At 32.8% G+C, this 20,210-nt stretch overlaps 2 protein-coding genes across 2 annotated transcripts; one reads left to right on the top strand and one right to left on the bottom strand.

Moving 5' to 3' along the window:
* On the top strand, positions 9,968-13,620 carry LOC109351386 (F-box/kelch-repeat protein At1g51550-like). Its single transcript, XM_019592879.1, has 3 exons — positions 9,968-10,858; positions 12,134-12,778; positions 13,043-13,620. Exons 1-3 carry the CDS (start codon positions 10,441-10,443, stop codon positions 13,366-13,368), a joined length of 1,389 nt encoding a protein of 462 aa, XP_019448424.1. The 5' UTR covers positions 9,968-10,440; the 3' UTR covers positions 13,369-13,620.
* Positions 14,004-19,203, bottom strand: LOC109351385 (kelch repeat-containing protein At3g27220). The gene is made up of 6 exons (XM_019592877.1): positions 18,787-19,203; positions 17,763-17,992; positions 16,648-16,818; positions 15,840-15,945; positions 15,490-15,696; positions 14,004-14,492 (listed from the first exon to the last, which is right to left on the bottom strand). The coding sequence occupies exons 1-6, from the start codon at positions 19,156-19,158 to the stop codon at positions 14,319-14,321; spliced, it is 1,260 nt and encodes a 419-aa protein (XP_019448422.1). The 5' UTR covers positions 19,159-19,203; the 3' UTR covers positions 14,004-14,318.

Raw genomic sequence — 20,210 nt, 5'->3', positions numbered from 1 at the left:
ATAAAATTTTCACAATAGGAAATTAAGACTAAGTGATTCTTGGTGAAAAATGTTTGATTGGTTGGTTGTATTTTAATTATTCTAAAGAATAGATATGATTTATCAATGATCATTCAAAGACTTGGTTGAGAAAAGAAAGTGAGTCATCACAACCCTTCCTACATCTTCAATGTTACTATTATTTTTATATTCATGAAATCAATTAAGAAAACATTCATATTTGTTTGATTTGACACTCATTATTTTTTACTAAAGAAAATTCTTTTATTATTACTATGTTTGGGTTCCTATTTCAAAGATTTAATTATATTGCATTTCTTTAATATTAGTTATTATTATGTTAAAATGTTTTTTTATTGTTTATTTTTTAATTAAATTTTAACGAACAAAATTTAAGTTCATGTTTGTTCAAAGATATTACAATAATATAGATGAAATCTTAAACTTGTCTCCATCTTTATTATAATTCATTTTAATAGACCTTTATATTAATTGTTAGTAATAGATGAAAGTACATTTCACTAATGGCTTGTAGCCCTTATTTTGTTTAGTGTAGATTGGCTGCACATATATGTGGAGACAATTAGGATGACACTGATTTTAGTGTAGTTAGAAAAATAAGTTATTTGGTGTTTTTTAGTGTGTTTCAAGTGCAAGCTAAGGGATCTACTTTAAGATCAAAATATGAGGGTTTGGGATATGAATATACCAGTTTTAAAAAATACTTCTAAGACTTGTAATCCAATTTTTTTTAAAAAATTGATAAGGTTTGTCTTCCCTTATAATAAAGAACGTATGTTAAATACTGCTGAAACATAGGAATAGTAAGAAAAACAACAAAGAATGGATGTCTAGTTAATTCTTGAGCTCCGGAACAAGAATAAGAACAATCAAGAAAACAGGTTAGGGTATATCCAGAACTTGGGGACAATAATAAAAACATACAAGAACATAGGTCGAATTACTATTTGAACTTGTGAACTATATAAAAAGACAACTAATAATGATGGTTGGGGTACCTCTAAAACTAGAGAGCAAGAACAAAAACAACAAATAGCGCATGTTTGAGTACTATTAGAATATGTGAACAAGAATAAAAAAAATAAGAAAGCAGGTGGATATACAAGTGGAGACAAAACATCAAAATCCGTGCTAATTAATATAGAGATAAAAACCACTAACATAGAGATGAGATAACAGAGAAAGAAACATATGTTAGTGTGTTCATATGGAGAAAACAACAAAGAGATAAATTACAATGTTACGATTAAGCCGAGACATTTTGGTTTTTGATATTTTTTTAAAGATTGAGAGAATATGTCTTTGGAAATACTACAATTGTCTTAAAAGTTTCTAAAATTCCACCGCCTAATTCTTGGAATGACTGGAAACAACATTTTATCATTTCCAAGATTTCTCAAATTGAAGCTCACATTTGTTGGATTATCAAATTATGGAAGTAACCACTCAAGTACATTTTCATCTTTATTTTCTATTTTGAGTGAAAATGTAAACAAAAAATTATCAGAGAAACACACCCTAGCTTTTCAACTAATAAAAAATTTCATGATGCACTAGCTTCTTACTTCAATATTAACTATGAAAAGTAAGCCTTAAAAACAGAAGTCTGACATCTAATAACTTTCAATTATCTACAACAATAAAAATCAAAATCGGAGCATCCATTACTTTTATCATCTCACATAATACAAATCATTAATAAATAAGATAGATAAGTCGCTCTAAAGTATCTCTATTCTCTGATGAAAGTGGTTGGTAGAGTAGGATACATTTCTAAGTTTTGAAGTATGGATCCCATCATATGATAACATATCAATTGTGTTAATTTGCTAATATTGTATGAATTTTGTCACCTCACTTTTTAATATTTTTATTTCTACTAGAACAATGTCCAATAGATAAGTGTGAGGTTTGTTATTTACTAACCCTCCCCCAAACTTGATATTTCGCATTTAGCTGTATTTATGGTGTATTTAGATTTACAAGACGTTAAGGTATAGTTTAGTATCCTATTTTTTTCAATATCCATAGACATCACATTTGGGACTCTAAAAAAATAGGCATGCCTTGGCATACAAGAAGATTGTTTGAGCTTCAGATTTTTTTAACATCATTCGAGCTTATGAACGGTAAAAATTTGAGCTCGTTAACATGCTATAAAATTCAAGAACTTTAATTGAGTCGGTCTTAAGCTGAAAAAAATAGTTTGCAATGAACTTTGATCGAAACACAATTCGACTCAATTCTTAAAGAGACAAGCTAAGCTAACCTCAAGTCGAGTCATTTGAAACCTAATGGAAAGACAAAGTTTTAAAATTGGAATAATGGACAACAAATAGTGTGAATGAGATAATCTTTTAATATTAACTTTAGTATTTCATGAATTAACATAATGTGCAACAAATCTTTCCAATGTGTTAATCCTTTAAATTTAAATATTTTAGTAAATAATACACTGGACAACATTTTTTTGATGTGTGCCAAATTGTTTAAATTTGTGTCCTTATAAATAATTTCCATTTGACTATAGTAATCTAACCAAAATAACCTCATGCCATTCCCAATGAGAATGTGAGAATTAGATAGTCCAAGCTTCTAATTTAATAGAGAATCGGTTTTTATTCATTCTTTAATTAAGAAGGTACAAACATATCAGCCACAATAAGTACATATGCAATCGCTTGATTTGCAACGTCCTCGTATATCACAAGAATTACTAAACATACTTTCACATTTTCTATGACATGCTGTAGTAATGCAACCACTTGTAGGTATCGTTGTTGTAATTTTTTGACAAAACTCATTTCTTTTTGCTTCACTTGTGATGACAATACCTGAAATTTCAAAAAAACCACAATAAAGAGTTATAATTTTAGGCATGTAACTCTCATCAAATTTTAATTTAATATGTCACAAAACTTTTTATTTTATAAAACAATGTACTCTTATTATGTGATATAAAAACCAAAGTGTCCCATCAATTATACAAATAGCATTGGTGATTAAACGATGATAAGTTTAGCAAATCATACATAGATAAATATCAAGAAAGTAGATATTGTTACACTATCTAGAATAAACCTGCAAGCAAAAGGAAAAGGGCGCAAATATGCACTAAAGTAAGTTTAGCCATCTCTAGCAAACACAACACAACGTCAATAAAAATGATTTAATCTTAATGTTTCTTTGCACAATATAATAAGCATAGTAGTGAAAGGTGAAACTACTATTTATATAGAGAACATAGTGATAACAAGATATCAATAAGACTAATTGCTTTGATTTAAAAACATATAACAATTATAATTCTAATATTATAAATTAATATATTAATATCTAATAAAAAATAATTTTATTATAATTATATTATTAAAAACATAAATTATTATTATAATATAGTAAACTACTACTCTTTTTCAACCCTTTTGTAAAGTATCTAATAAAGTATATATTATATATATATTAATCCAGTCCAAACCAATCAAGTTTTCTGTCAAAAGTACAATAGAAGTTGATTTTAAGAAGTTGTATTACAAAATTGGATGTTAATTAATTATTACTATAATTTTAATTTAAATTCCGCAATCAATTTAAATAATTTATTATTGTCGTGTCCTGATTTTCGGCTGCACGACTTTATTAGAATCGCTACTACATTTTTTCTCGTAAAAAATGAAGAAAAATATTTTTCCTAATCTCATTGGGCCTTGGACTTTGATGCCCAATTTTGGGAATCGGTTACAAACTAGGGAAGGTATTAACACCCTAGCTGCCCATTTGAACGGTACCCTTACTATGTTGCATGTATTTTTAATTGTATTATTGCTATATTTTTACCAAAAAAGAAAATATTTTATTTTATTGTGTCTGAGAAGATGTGATCTTGGTCCTACATATCTTTTTTTGGAATCAAGACCATGTAGTTCTTTAGGTAGAAAAAAGTTTGTTGGTTAGGTTAATTTTATTTTCTAAAACAAAAAGAGGTAACATTTACATTATATTGGAATGACTTATTTTTTTGATGAATAATGTATAAATATGTATTTATTTTAATACAAGACTATGTGAAATATGTTAATCCTAATTTTAGGTTATATTACGGTGTTGGACGTAAAGGCTAAATTTCACTTCCTTATAATCAACAAGCTTAATTATATTTCTACATCCTAAAATTTTTTATTTTTTAAAAGAAGAAAGCAAAAATTATAATTTATTAACCAAGTTTTAATATGAGACGCGTTATCAGACACAAAGGCTATGCTTCGCTCATAGTTTTTTTGAAAAGTTTTAAATAAAAAAACAAAAAATAGAATTTTTTAACCAAGTTTTAATATGAGATGCGGTATCGGGTATAAGGGCTATGCTTCGCTCATATTTAAAAAAATATATAATGTAAACGTTACCTTTTTTTTAGAAATATAATTAACCCAACCGACAAACTTTTTCCTACCTAAAGATTTATGCAGTCTTGATTCCCAAAAATAGGATACTAAGGACCAAGATTATGTATAAAATATTTTATTTTTTGGTAAAAATATAGTAATAATACAATTAACAATCCATGCAATATAGTAAGTGTAACGCCCCGAAAAATACTTCTAAAAAACATTGCGGAAAAATGGGTAATTTTTTTTTGAATTGCTGATACAAAATTGTTTCCTTTTTAAAAACATTCCTTTTCCAGGACATCACTTTAAGTAAATCGAATGCGGAAAATCAACTTATCGTTACCGAATGATAACTTAACCTGATTCACAATTTCCTGAATAATACGATTTATATAATAGGTTAAGTCATAATTAGTTCATACAGACTACTTTACAAAGGCGGAAACTACATCACCACTAACATATACAAAATCACAAGAAACAAAGCCCCCCATCAAAATAAAAAAGATGACATCGACTAGCCCCCAAGCCGACTCAGAAGATTCCAGGAATGTTGGACCCCTCACTTGGGTCCTCCTCCTCTTCTGAGTCAGACACGAGGTCGATCACCTCCTGACTGGCGGGTGTCGAAGTCCTACATCTGGAGACATCAGTCCCTTTGGCGGCAAGGTGAAGGAAGCGTCAATATAAGCGTCGGGGCGAGAGATCATCATCGATGACCCGTTGCACTCCATGTGCAACGACAGATCGCAGGGGCATGTGTATGTGTATCTGTGCTCATTACTAGCCCATTGTCCCATCGAAGACATCGTGAAGTGATAGCCTCAAACGTGAGTGTTGTTGTTGTCCATCTGCATAATGAATATATACAAAACAAGAACAATACAGCAGAGAAAGGAAGACATCTAATGAACATAAATAAATTGACGGCGTGGACTTACTCAGAATATCACACTCAGACATAAAATATATTTTATCATATAGTTCATCATTTTTCATTGACATCATGAAGAAATTCATAACTTACCATTTATTCCAACATTATCAATATATCAAATAATATAATCAACATTCCACTCATAACCATATCACATGCATAAACGTAGGAATACACAATGCTTGTATCTCACATGTGGGAATTCACTTCCACAATGATAATGTATGCATGATATGTCATGATTATCCACCTTACACCAATATCCATCCAACATCCTAATCGGAAATAATCGAGAGTACAGGTCCCATACCAAGCCTCTTTGTACGCACCCAAAATAACATTTCCTCGCAAGGAATTAAAAATAGATCGATCGGTTCCCTCAGGAACAGTCCTATCCGGACCTAGGTCGTACAAATACTTTCTGGGCATCCCTCTCATCGATCTCGAATGCAATCTAGGGTTGTCAGAGATTGCCTAGTTTGGCCCGTGAGAACTGTCCGATCCAACATGGTACCTCCCCAGGAATACAAGGGACTCGTCTCACCCAGACTCTCCCTTAAGACATTGTTGGCGAATCACCATCCAATCAGTGCCGTCCCTACTTACATCACGGTGCTCTAAGTCGTCCCGTCATTTCCTCTCCACTACTTCATGGTCACAATGCAATGATGCATTTCAAATCAAGTCACATGCAAGTGTATTAATCAAACACATGATCGGCCCATCCTTAAGCCATCTTCCGACAAGGAATGCTTCTGGTGGGACCCGATAGTACGTCAATTGTACATGCTCAAGGTAACATCTCATTCACTACAAGCCATCACCGAATAATCCTAGACGGTCATATGACCAAGCCTCTTACGATCGGCCGATCGTTGTCCGTGATATCATGTATCCTTACTAGGGTACCCCCTAGTTCACGACCTCGAGTCAGATACTTGCCCAACAAGGCATAAACATAAACAATGCTTTCACACTTTTGTGGAGTCATGCTCTCATCTAAGTCATGATCTCATTCCACACTTTTATATCACAACACACTCTACCCGGGTTCATCGCATCGTTCACAACATCATCTTATTTCAATATTTCCATATTGTCCCTCGCCCAAGCGGGGACTAGTCGCCCAAGCGACAATTCATCTTTAAATCTCAATAAACTTAAGCCTTCCTCGCCCAGGCGAAGGTACTATCACCCAAGTAAGGCCTCTCCTCGCTCAAGCGAGACATCTCTCGCCCAAGCGAGAGAGTTCCAGGAGCTCATCAAAATCCTGGGCATTCTCGCCCAAGCGAGGCCCTTCCTCGCCCAGGCGAGGCTTGGTCGCCCAAGCGAGATTCTGTCGCCCAGGCGAGGGGTTCCAGAACCAAAACTTTCCCTCGCCCAGTCCTCGCTCAAGCGAGACTGTGCTCGCCCAGGCGAAAGTTTTTCGCCCAAGCGACAGAGACTTGGACATAATACCAATTTTGCCCTTTTCGACAACCGAAACCCATTTAAACATGGTTTTTCCAACACCTCCACACAGAAAATTTCCCAACAACATTCATATACAACATTCAACACATTTCATCAACAATCATATATATTCAAAAGCATTCAAACATAAAAATCTTGGGTTTCTTAAAACCCAAGTTAACCCCAAAACCTTTGAGATGGTTTAGGAGATCCGGGTGTCATATTCGGACACCACTATGTTACGATGTGTTCTATCTCACCTTAATGAAGCGTGCTCTAACTTGTCAACTAAGGGTGGTTTGGTTTCAAGGTTCGAACACCGAAATCTTCGTAACTACCAAAATAAACATCCGTTAGTTTCCGATATTTCTAAAATCGCTACTAAAATACTAAAAATCATTTCTCTTTTTCCCATCGTGATCATACATCTATTTCATCCATCCGGTCCAACATCACATGTTCTTAACCATCCTTTTTCATCGAAAGTCCGTTCACGATTTCCATCCATTTTAAACGTATGGTTTTTAGTAAAACTACATATTCCGATTTAAGACATTCTTGATAATCTTACCACTTTAAGGTAAGTTATTGAAAGTATCATTTAAGAGTTTTATGAGGCATTCATGTACTCATAAACCTTAACATCATTTTTTAACAAAAGTTTCTATTTTTCCAACTTGTTTCAAGCCATGGTTTTTAAGGCTAAAAGCAAATAGAAATACATGCATTCTCATTTTTCCAAAACACTTCCTAAAGGTTCCTTTGATTTCATCATCATCCCCTTTGGCTAAAACAACCAAATACATGTAATAAAACATTATAACAACTCCATGAACACAAGTTGTTCATGGTTTCAACAAAATATTTTCATAAGTTCAAGAACATCACCATTTTCGATTTTGAGGAGAAAATGAGTTGGAAATAGTTTTAGAAAATTTCAATAGTTGAATATGTTCTTGACATGTTCATGAACAACATACTTAAATCTCATCAACATCCATTGGTTCAATGTTGAGCAAATGAGAAATGAGAGGAAAATGAAGAGAGGTTCACCTTCTCTTTGCAATTTGAAAATGAGAGAGTGTGAGAGTGACGTGTGGAGTGTGGAGTGTTTAATGAGAGGAGGGAAATATTTCCCTCTAGGAGATCATTACCAAATCTCCTAGGGTGGCTAATGATGATCTTCTATGATATTAGGGTGAGTGATGTGAGATTTACTTTATGGAAAGGCAAATTTCACATCTCAATGCGAAATGACCACTTCGCGGACACGTGCGATAAACATGCTCGAGTATTATCGGATAATACTCGACCGGGTATTATAAATCGCCCAATATTAATATCTGATTAGAATTTCGGATTTCGGTATTCCGAGTGAAAAATATTTAGAAAATAGGTATAGGTGTTCTCAGGGTCCATATTGACTCGAAATGAAATTACGAAGTCAACAGCGTGATCGGAATTCGATTCCGAGTTATGGAACTCAAAAACTACTTTTTGAGCCGTACCGGGTGAGATTCGTCCCCAACAGCGGTCCGAAATAGACTGTCTCCGAAAATCATGAAAATTTACCACCAAATTGGAAATAGAATTATAAGACTAAAACTCAACTAGAGTTTCGTCTAATTCTCTACCAAAAGTTCCCAGAAATTCATTTTCGAAAATATAATTAATAACAATATTAATAAAATCTTATAGTTCCAAATCGTAAAATTCGCGGTGTTACAATAAGGGTACTGTTCAAATGGGCAACTAGGTGCTAATACCTTTCCTAGTCTGTAATTGACTCCCGAACCTAGGTGTCAAATTCTAAGGCCTAATATGATTTGAGCAAAAGATTTTTCTACATTTTGACTGAGTAGTGTTGTTCTTCTCTTCTTCTTTTTTTGACAAAAATCTTTTGTCTATGTGAAGTTTTTGTATTTTTAGCAAGCAAGCCCCAAAAAAAAACCTAACAATATTAACTCTATATGTCAACAAATTTAACCCTAATCTAATTCTAACATGACGTTAACAAGGCACCTACCAGTGTATATATTATTATTTTTTATTGAAATACATTTTAAGTTTGGTTTATTTATTAAATTATTTATATATTCGAAGTAAATAACAAAAAATATTTTTGAATATTCTAAATTATATTTTCAAAAAAATAAAATAAAAATTATTTTATTTTTTATTTGGAATTTAAAATATCATTTATTTTATTTGTTTTTTTATAAATTCGATTATAATTATAAAAATTAATAAAAAATATTTTAATTATCTTTTATTTATTTTATAATACAGAAAAAAAATATATATAAATATAAAAATAATAAAATATATTTTTATCATTGTAGGACATTTGAAATATCTCATTTAAATTTAAAATAAACCCTAAAATTAATAAATAAATAAAATAATAATTATTTTGAGAAAGTAATTATTTTTAAAATATGTTAGAGTTTGTTTATGGACCAGACAAAGATGAGTATTCACAAATATATATATATATATATAATAAGAGTGCATTGATATTAAATATAAGTGCAAGACTAATGATATTTATTAAGGTTTTAATCGTGCGTTTGCGGCTATAACCCAAAGTCATTAGTCAAACTATAATAGTATGCTTTTTCTGAAGTCTTGGCATGATTTGTCTTTATACCTATCACGTGCTTGGGTTGTGACTGTAACATGTGTGATAATATTAGTATCTGCTGCTAAATAAATTATTAAGCTCTAAATATTTTATGATTTTGACGATTGATACATAAAATGATATATAGAGTGGGATATGTTAATGTCACTTTACATAAGCTTTAGTTAGTAAAATGGCATAAAATGATATATATTGGCCGTAAAAACATTTATATACAATCAATATATCGTCATATATTACAATGGAAGAATGAAGAAGACAGTTTCTTTGTAATGAAAATTAAGTGATAAGCATTATCTAGAGGATAGTTGAGTGTATATCTGATAGAATCAAATCTTATCTGAAAGTTGACATGTTCAACCTCTATTGGTACATTGACATTCACATTCACATTCACACCTTCTTCAATTCACTTTGAGTTTCTACCTTCTATTATCACTTTTTGCTACTTTAATGCCCATTTTATCACTTCTCTTTAGCCTTTACAAGATCTATTAATTGCAGAATTCCACATATCAGAGAAATAAGAAATGATCTTGTGCCAGTGTCCTAGATTTTTGTTAACTCCATTCTTTTTGGTCCAAAATTTGAATTCCTTTGTCTTTTCCAAGTAACTATGACATGTCATGTAGCAGAAGAAGCTACAAAAACAAGTTGAATCAAAGGCAATGCTCATTATTTCATAAAGAAGACAAACAAAATGGGCACCCCACTTTTCTGTCCACTATCAATCTCTTTCCACTGCAACAAAAATTTACCATTTTCATCCATACACATTATATATATGGTATATTACCCCACACAAACAATAAAGTTTCATTTTTTACCAATTACCACTTACCATTTAATGAATGAATGAATGAACAAGCTATCTGCTTCATACAACAAACCCTTTCTTTCTTTCTTTCTGTCTTTCTTTCTGATATAGCAACTTTTCTTGTTCCAATAACCATAGCAATCAATAGTGATTCATATATAGATCTCTAACAAAAAAGTACATGGAAGAGGGTAGTGGTAGTGTGAATCACTATTATAGTGGATCATTATCATCACCAATAACCAACATAGCTCAAGACCATCTTTTAACTATTTTCCTTCTTCTCCCTATTGATGCAATCCTCTCCTTATCCATGACTTGCAAGATATTGAAAGATATAACTTCCTCTGACACACTTTGGAAATCTTTGTGTTGTAGGGACTTTGGTTCCACTTGTGTTGATTCACTCATGTACAAGTATCAGCTTCAAATCTCATGGATGAGGTTATACAAGCAAGTTTATCAACTAGATTCTGTTTGTTGTCATAGATTGTATGAGACACATGGTGCTGATTTGGATTTCCCTAGTGCTAGAGCATCTCACTCTCTTAACTTTGTTTCTAACTGTTTGGTCATGTTTGGTGGTGGTTGTGAAGGAGGTTTGTTTCTCTTTCCCTTATCACAACCTCCAAATTCTATGTTTTTATTTTGTTTTTTCTTCTTTGTTATGCATCTTAAAGAATTATTGACATAGATTCTGGTTTCAGACAAGGGGTTATTTTTAAAGAATTATGTGATTTTGTAAAGGCAAAAAAAAAGTTAGATTCACATCACTTTACATCTACCCATGTGGCAGAATCAGAATGGTATTGTGTGAAAAATAAAGATAGAAGTAAATGTAAACTATGCAGATATCAAAAAAGGGAATTGAATAGAAGAATATTAAAAAAGAAGTGGCTTAGTCAATTCCCTTTGTAATGTAAGCAGACCAAATTAGGAAGAATCTTGTTTTACCATAAGCAAGATCTTAGTTTCAAGTCTTGTGAATAGAAAAAATCGGTGTTGGGGGAGCTTTGCCATCTTAAATGGATCTTCCTTACTCGACTTAGATTAGTCAGAGTCCAAAGTGGTTTCTAGATACCAAATTTGTCAGACCAAAAGGTATGTAATGGTAGCACTATACTTGTCACTATAGCCGACCTCGAAGACTGGTTGGCTGCATAGACCTTTGAATAACTATGGATACCAAGTTGTAACAATGAACCATCTAAGGGTTAGGTGATCAAGCTTATATATATTAAAGAATGAAGTGAGTTCATGATTATTTTCATGTCAAGTTTGATTATCACAACATTTATGATTTGAAAGAGTTAAGCATATGACTATATGAAGAGCTTTCTTTTATCATAACTAGTATGGTTATGAATGTTAAGCATACCAGTTTACCCAGGAAACTTCAAATTGACTGACCTTACCATAGGAAAGATTTGTTTATCTCGACTCCTAAGGCACCCATGAAACTTACACTATCATTGAGTTTGTGGTAAAAGGGAATTTTTAACTAATCTTGAGTAAAAAATCATCCAACATGGTACATTAAACTTGTACGAGCCTCTCATTGTTATGAATCCAATGTTTTAGTTTCTTTTTTTTTCCTTCCAAGTTCGGCTGCTGTATAAGGTTTAAGGCCCTTAACTTAGGACCAAAAGGATCCTTTAATACAGCATATCTGACATGAATGCTTTCTTTCTGAGTATTCTTGACTAACTTCTTATCTATGCTCTGTGCTTTGTTTTATAAGCTTTTAGTTTAGGAACAAGGACCCTTTAATGCTGCATGATTACATGAATGCTTCCTTTGCTTTCTATTTCTCTTGACTAAAGTCTCACCTTCTAATATCTATGTTCCATGTTTTTTTATACGTTTTTGTTTAGGACGACATCGCGACGACACATGGGTGGCATACATTAGTAATGATTTCAAAAAAATGTTGAAATGGAAGACAGTAAGCTCAGGCATACCAAGTGGTAGATTTGGTCATACATGTGTGGAAATGGGTGATTTCCTTGTTCTATTTGGAGGAATCAATGACCATGGGAACAGGCAAAATGATACATGGGTGGGACAAGTTATACACAACGAAAAAAGTGGCATTACCTTCTCATGGAAAATGCTCGATGTTGGTGCTATTGCTCCACCCCCTAGAGGGGCACATGCTGCTTCTAGTATCAATGACAAGAGAATGGTAATCCATGGCGGGATTGGTCTTCATGGCCTCCGATTGGGGGACACTTGGGTCTTAGAGGTGTCTGAAAATCTCGGCTTTGGTACATGGTATGAGATTATAAGTCATCCTTCTCCTCCACCACGCTCAGGACACACATTGACTTGCATCGGTAGAAGTAGAACAATCTTATTTGGAGGGAGAGGCTTGGGTTATGAGGTGCTTGGTGATGTTTGGTTATTGGATACATGCCAAGGTTATCAGAAATGGATTCGAATAGTTTACGATTTTGGAAATATACCCGATGGTGTTTCACTTCCTAGAGTTGGTCACTCAGCCACAATGGTTTTGGGAGGTAGTGTCCTATCTCATCATATTTGATTGTATCTTAGGATCAATTGTATCAGGTTTTTGCTTGTCTTTTGTATCTTAGGATTGATTATGTTAACTGCTTATAACTTTTTTTGTTCACCAAATAGATATACTAGTTTTTTTGACCGAATAAATAAACTATAATCTATGAAATAGCCTATAACATTTAACTTTTGATATACCAAGATAAACCAAGAACAATGCAGAACCTTATTCATATCCCCTATTGTTTCTATATTTTGAACAGGTAGGTTGCTGATATATGGAGGAGAAGACTCAGCTAGACATAGGAAGGACGATTTTTGGATATTGGACATTAGTGCTATTCCATCCATCACTATGCAGCCAACCACATTGAGCTCAAAGAGAGTTTCCACAAAAATGTGGAAAAAGTGGAGATCAAATGGATATGAACCAAATAGGAGATCATTTCATCGCGCCTGCGCAGACCCTTCGGGGCGTTACCTGTACGTATTTGGTGGAATGGTGGATGGTTTTCTTCAGCCCGATGAGCCTTCTGCACTCAGGTTTGATGGAGAGCTTTTTCTTGTGGAGCTTTTGCTTCAGCTCTAAGGAAGTGCTAATGAGGCAATATATTAGATGCTATGTATGTGCTCTTTCTTGAGACTATTATGTGTAGTATTGTTCCAATTGCATAATATTATCTTAGTATCATTTCCTTTTATTATTATTGTATTTGCCATTGTAAATAGCACTATTGGTTAGCCAATGTTAATATCTTCTATGAACTGGAATTGCATAATTAGAAAGTGACAGTGTGAAGATTACAATGAACTTGTGTAGCTGTTCATTTTACAATTCTATGATGTGACCAAAACTAGCTCTGGTGTATTACTTTGACAGTTCATACATTAAAAACATGAATTCTTTGATCCTCTAAAGATACAATCCGTGAGACTAATCAACTAAGTTAATATGTTTCTATTATAGCAAAATTAAATTAACAACTTTCTATATTGTATGGGTAATATTTTATTTTAAATTTATAAAACAAAAGTATACATGCAAATTGATCTTGTCAAACTTTTTTGTTAAATGGCACACAATTTTAAATACTTTTTTCTTTTAATGAGTTATAACCACAACAAGCCTATAGAACCACAAGTAGCATGTAAGAATTTCTTAGTATAGTTTGATGGAGAAAATCTTCATTATCTTCAATTTTATTCATACTCTTATTACACATATTTTCATGTATAATCATACACATAGAGCACATCCATTCTAGTGACAACATAAACACAGAAGGGTAGAAGTTAAGGCCACATGACAAGAGGTTCAGAAGCATCACTGGGTATTTAACTGATAATATTTACTTGAATAGATGAACAACTATTAAGAGCTACTAAAAGTACATAACCAAGGTCAGAACTATAATGTTGAATTGAATTACAACAATGAATATTCCAGTGACAAAAAATATGTAATATTTGGCCTCCACCCCTTTCTGCAATTTTGGGTACATAATAAGAGGCTATACTAAAGGATTCCATAGCAGTTGATCAGATATTATTCAATTTTAATTTTGTTCTCCACATTTCTCCAATGACCTTTTTTGGTGATGGATCATCAGGTGATTTATCTCTCTGTCCAGAAGTGAAGTATAACCATCCATTCCAAAACCCAACTAAAGTGGTTTTCACACGGTATGGTAATTTCCCAACCACTGACCACTTCTGCAAATAACAATTCAAATAAAATGTCAGTGACAACCTAGTGTGGTGTTCCCACTTCCAATTAGATTTAGGGAAGAACTTATTGAGAGTTTATTTGGACAAATGAGAATGGTTTACTTCATAAACTTACAACAATAGGTTATGAACTTGTAACATTTTTTTTAGCTTATTTCAGCTTATGAAAATAAGTTTTTTCTAGATTATCTCAAAAAAGCTTATTGGATATACACTCAATTAAGTTGTTTACCCAAACATGCCATAAATTGTTATTGACTAATGACTACATCTGCATATTACAGATTTGACAAGGTATGTGAGAGCATTAGATTAAAGAAAAGTAAGCATTGAAGGTACACCTCCAAATAATAGCATTAACTAGTATATGACAGTAGAAATGGTACATAACTGCAAGTAGAATGAGACAGATTGCTTCACGTGTGGAATGGTGCAGAGGATGCTTGACATTACATCTAAAATTACGGTGAAAAGGGCACCCAAGAAACTCTAATGGTAGTAATCATGCATTTGGTAGAAACATACACTTCAACACCCATTTCTCACTCAATTATAAGACTAGGTTCCAAAAAGCATATAAACAAGAATGCTCAATCATCTTATCATACTTTAAGATTTCACTCCAGTTATTCACAACCTAACACTTAGGAAACTAGGGAAACTCAGGATATGGACAAGAACATTATCTTAGAAATTAATAAATGGTGAAAAAGAGTTTAGAATAGTTTAATACAAAAGTAGGAAACTTTATGGCAGGTAAAGAGAGCTGGGAGACTTTTTTTCACCAAATGCCAATTTCCAGGTTCAAGTGGGTGGAGGGTAGCACTTGGAAATTAGTAAAATTTGGTATTTTTTTTGAATCGTTACATATATGAGTAGCATGCATAGGGGAATGCACATACATAAAAATGATTGAATATGAACAATATATGCAGCAATATAGACAAATTTCCTACATGTTTTGTAAAAGAGAAGTCATTACCAAAGTATTCAAGTTAAATTGGACAACTTCTCCATTTAAAACCATCTTCTTGGTTTCAGGGTGTTTCTCTGTTGTGCCTCCAACAATGACAATAGAGTTGTTTACCACCACCCAAGCAAATTCAATATGTGAGTTTGGCTTTGGCATTGGAGGTAGCACTTTCCACTTCATCTCATCATCCAACATGTACACATCAGTATAGACCACCTGACATGGCAATAAAAAATGAGTAACACAGAAGAGTGAGCTATTAGTATTAAACAAAAATGTTGTCAAGGAGAGCGGTGCATTGGTTGATCAGAATATGATCAAATAAGACAAGCATAATAACAATGTTGCTCATAGCTTACCTCCTCCCTGCGTGAACACTTAAAAATAGGTGACCCAGGTTTGGCCATAAAATCACCTTCTTGACCACCAATAACGTAAAGGCGATCATCAACCACAATACAAGCCCTAAAAGAAGACATCAATAAGTAACAAATAGTAGGTGGCATGTACATGATAGCATTCACATGAGAAAACGCATGCCAATAAACCTTGACAGTATGTTCATCGGACTCAAATGACATGTCTGTTTTTTCTAATGTCTAAATTTTGTGCACTAATCTCATCAAAAACTGCACCAGGTTTCATTATTCAATGCAACATAGTTTACAGTACTTTGCAGCATACAAGTTAGATGAACCATAAGGGAACTCAGAATATAATAAAAAATGAGTATCCAAGTATAGGCAAGAGAAAAAATAAGCTTCTATGTTGGCTCACTCAAACAGTCATGATTTACACTGAATAAAGAGTAAAAGATGCATTAGAGGATAAAAAAGGAAACAATTTATTGTAATTGAAAGGTTTGTTTTCATTCTCAAAAGCCACCTAAGAGGAGACCAAGACGGTTCAAAAAATCAACCTGACAAAAGATGTGGCTTTCGTACAAAACACAGAACAAATAAATAATGTATTTAAAAAAAATATAATGATAAAAAATACTAGTAAAACAAACTTATTTAAGAAACAGTCAATATTATCTATAAGTTCCAAATAATATTTGAAGTGCTATTAACAAAAAAGAATAACACCACTTAATATGTTATATCTATACATGCAGTAGAACCATTATATCAATAAAATAAATTGAGAATTAGACAGTTCAAGAACCTGTGGGGTCCTCCACGGGGAATGGGTATCTCACTTCTCCACTCCTTTTCTAATGGTTTTCCATCCTTCACAGCAAGACTCCAGTGTTCTAATCCAGGGGTATGTCGATTCTCCTTGCTGCCACCCATCACATGCAGTCTATCCCTCCAAAGTGTAGTTGCTGGTGCATATCTGAAGATAATATTGTCAAATGAAACATTCAAAAACCATCATCCATAGAAGAAAAAATGATAAATGATTTGTATAGAGTCAAAATGAAGTCGGACTAAATTGAAATAAGATTGGGTAGGACCGTAGGATGATATTATTACAATTAGTTCTATTCTTCTTTCAGTGCAGATAATATGTGTAATGTGTTTTTATATATGTACAAATCCCACTTCTCTATCTTCTTTCCTTTATTTCCCAACTTTTCTCTGTGCTACAGTTTATCTGCCTGCTCCTCCAAACTTCAACTTTCCAATTCTATTAGTTAAAGATACTTGTGATGAACCTTTCAAACACCTCGGCACATCTTGTTTCTCTAGCACTTTCTGCCAGTGATGAAAGGGGGTGGGAAGAAGTGGGTTTGACCAGATCTTTCCCCATCCCCCTTGAATCTGTTGCTCATATTTTGTGTTAAAAATATTATTCTGCATAACTCTCTTCCGGTTTATTGTGATTCTTCAACAGGATTGGATTTGAAGGAAGTGACTCGTAGAAATGATCACTATTTATGGAAATATGTAGAAGATGCCTAGAAACTAACTAGTCAATGAATCCAGGTTCTATAAAGCGCTCACTACACACATGGTCCAGGGAAGGATATACCCAATATGATTGTCAATTACACAGTGTGAAAGATCCCCAGAAACTGAGTAATTAATAAAGATTGTAAATAACACTAGTGCCTATATGATATTTAAGGGAGATCAAAATTAAGCTTTGGCGTTTTCTTTCGTTATGACTAACCTATAAAGTGCATGCTAGAACAACTCCACCATCCCCTACAGCAACATAAATAACTACGAAACAGAGAAAATATCTAAGTTATATTTTAGGTGACAATTTGCAGCGTGTTAATTTTAAATGAAGATAAAAATGATCGTAGTGTACTAATTTCAGACAGTACATACCTAGGGACTGGCAAAGGAGGCAGATCTTCCCATTGCTTTGTTACAGTATCAAGCACAAATGTATGAGCTGTAGGACCTCTGCATTGTGGGCCGTACTGTCCAGTAACAACATATATGTATCTTCCATCCGTTACCATTCCTAAATGCGAATGTGCCATTTCTTTTGGCATGTCAAATCTTCCTCCCCAAGTATTATCATTGAAGTTATATATATCAACATGTGAATGTACCTGAAAAACATGCCAGAATAGAAACATTTAGGCGTACGACTCAGTAATCTTGACAGCAGGAATTCTTAGAAAAGTATTATCTAATGCCAACCATAAAAGATGACCAAGAAATATTAAACTAACAAGTGGACTCAAACTCAATCACATGAAGCAGTTAGTGGGTCAATGTTTGACCATGAAAGGTCTTCTTCTCCCTTCTTAATAAGTACACAAGTGCATATCCTTTTATTTCTAAACTATGCATTCAAACTATGATTCTTTAGGATTAAGGGGCCATTTGTTTAGGCTTTAAAAAAGTAATGCTTCAACATAGCTTTATTTAATTTTCCCCCTTTAGATAAACATTTTTAGCAAAAGCCCAAGCAAACATGCATATGAATATCATAAGTTACTTTTTATAGGAAAAAAAAAGGCTAAACAAACAGCTCGAAAGGGGTGTTTGGAAGAGCTTATTTGGGTTTACGGCAACAGCGTTATGAAAATACATTTATGACCTTCCTATAAGCTCTTTTTTGCTTGTTTCAATAAGCTCACTAGAGAGCCTTCTGAAAAAAAAACCTCTTTCAATCTTATTCCAGACAAGCTAATTGAAGAAGCGCTTAATCAAGCTACTTACCAAACTCAACCTAAAAGTAATAATGAGAACACTAAATGTTTTACTAAGGTGAAAATGAAGAAAAGAACCATGCATAGTAGAATGAAACAATACATTAACAATTGCAATAAATTATCCTGAAATACAGAACATATAGTGTAATAAAGAGAAATATAAAAGAGAGTATTGAGTAACATACAGTATCAATGGTGCCATAGCCAGCAAAAACAAAGAGAAGATGATTGATCTGAATAGCAGCACCATCAAGACGAGGAACAGGAGCAGTTAACATCTTCTCCCAATTCAATTGAGGTCCATTCAGATCAGCATATGCTGCAGCAAGAACCCTTTTCTTACCATTCTTCTTATTATTCTTGTTATTGTTGTTGTTGTTGGTTACGAGAATGAAATTGGAAGGAGAAGAAGAGGAATGTTGAGAATTCCAAAGGGAAGAAGAATAAGAAGAAGAAGCCCATAGAAAATCAGCAATAAGAGCAAAACCTAGAAGAGAAATACAGATCAGAACCAATTTCGCAGAACCAACCTTCACCGACGATGCTACACGAACCATATCATATCACACTTTGTTGATCAGAGAAGAAGAATTGATCCAAATCTGATGAAAATCCCAATCACAAAACCCAACGATCTAATCATCTTCATTCATCCCATTTTTACCAATTGTCCCAAGAGATTGCATGAAGACACATATAACACGTCACATTTAGAGACAAGTGCATTTTATGCTTGCTGGTACTATTATTTATGATTAAATTTTAAACAAAATTAAACTTTTAATGTGTTGGCAGGATTTAATTGGTTATCTCCACATACATACGTCTCCATGTAAGTCTTTCTCTTGTCCCAATCTTATATGAAAGTCCGTTCACATCAAGTTCAATCAGAAAATCGGTTTCAATACTGATATAGTATAACAATTATACTAATTATATAATCATACTTATTATATCAATCAATTTTTAATTAAATTGTATTGGTCATACTAATTAGTTTTCATTTAAAATTAACTTTCTAATAAAATTACTTAATTTTATCAAAATATTAGTATAATGATCAGATACAGAATCACTGTATTTGTTTTTATTTCTAAAACATCATCTATCACAATTTAGACGTGCAAGCTCAATTTTTATAGGCCAAAATACTTTTTTTTAAATATAGATTTTTTAGGATGAATTTGGAGATCTTTTTTAAGAATGTTACTTATAATGAATGTTTAAAGAAAATGTTAATAATGTTAAAAATAAGAGAAAAATATGTATATATTGTATAAGAGTTTTTACATTGTCATTGCATGATCTACCATTCATTTTTTATTATCATTAATTCATAAATAAAAGTAAAATAAATAAATGATAGATGACATGCTGATTGTATATAAATCTTTAAAATGTTACCGAATGTATATTATACTCAAAAAATAAATCAATCATTCCTCATATATCAATATTTGTTCGTCCAAATGACATGCAAATTAGTTTAGATTGTAAATGAAAAATTAGGCAAAATAGTTTCAATTGATTCAATCAAGTTAGGCAAAAAAAATTGCATTTTATTTAGTTTGATAGCCCTAACTTGACCCATATGACCAAGAGCAAATCT

Source organism: Lupinus angustifolius, chromosome LG06, assembly GCF_001865875.1.
Source record: "Lupinus angustifolius cultivar Tanjil chromosome LG06, LupAngTanjil_v1.0, whole genome shotgun sequence".
NCBI lineage: Eukaryota > Viridiplantae > Streptophyta > Magnoliopsida > Fabales > Fabaceae > Lupinus > Lupinus angustifolius.
The sequence above is the reverse complement of the archived record's forward strand: the minus strand, read 5'-3'. Positions and strand labels throughout refer to the sequence as shown.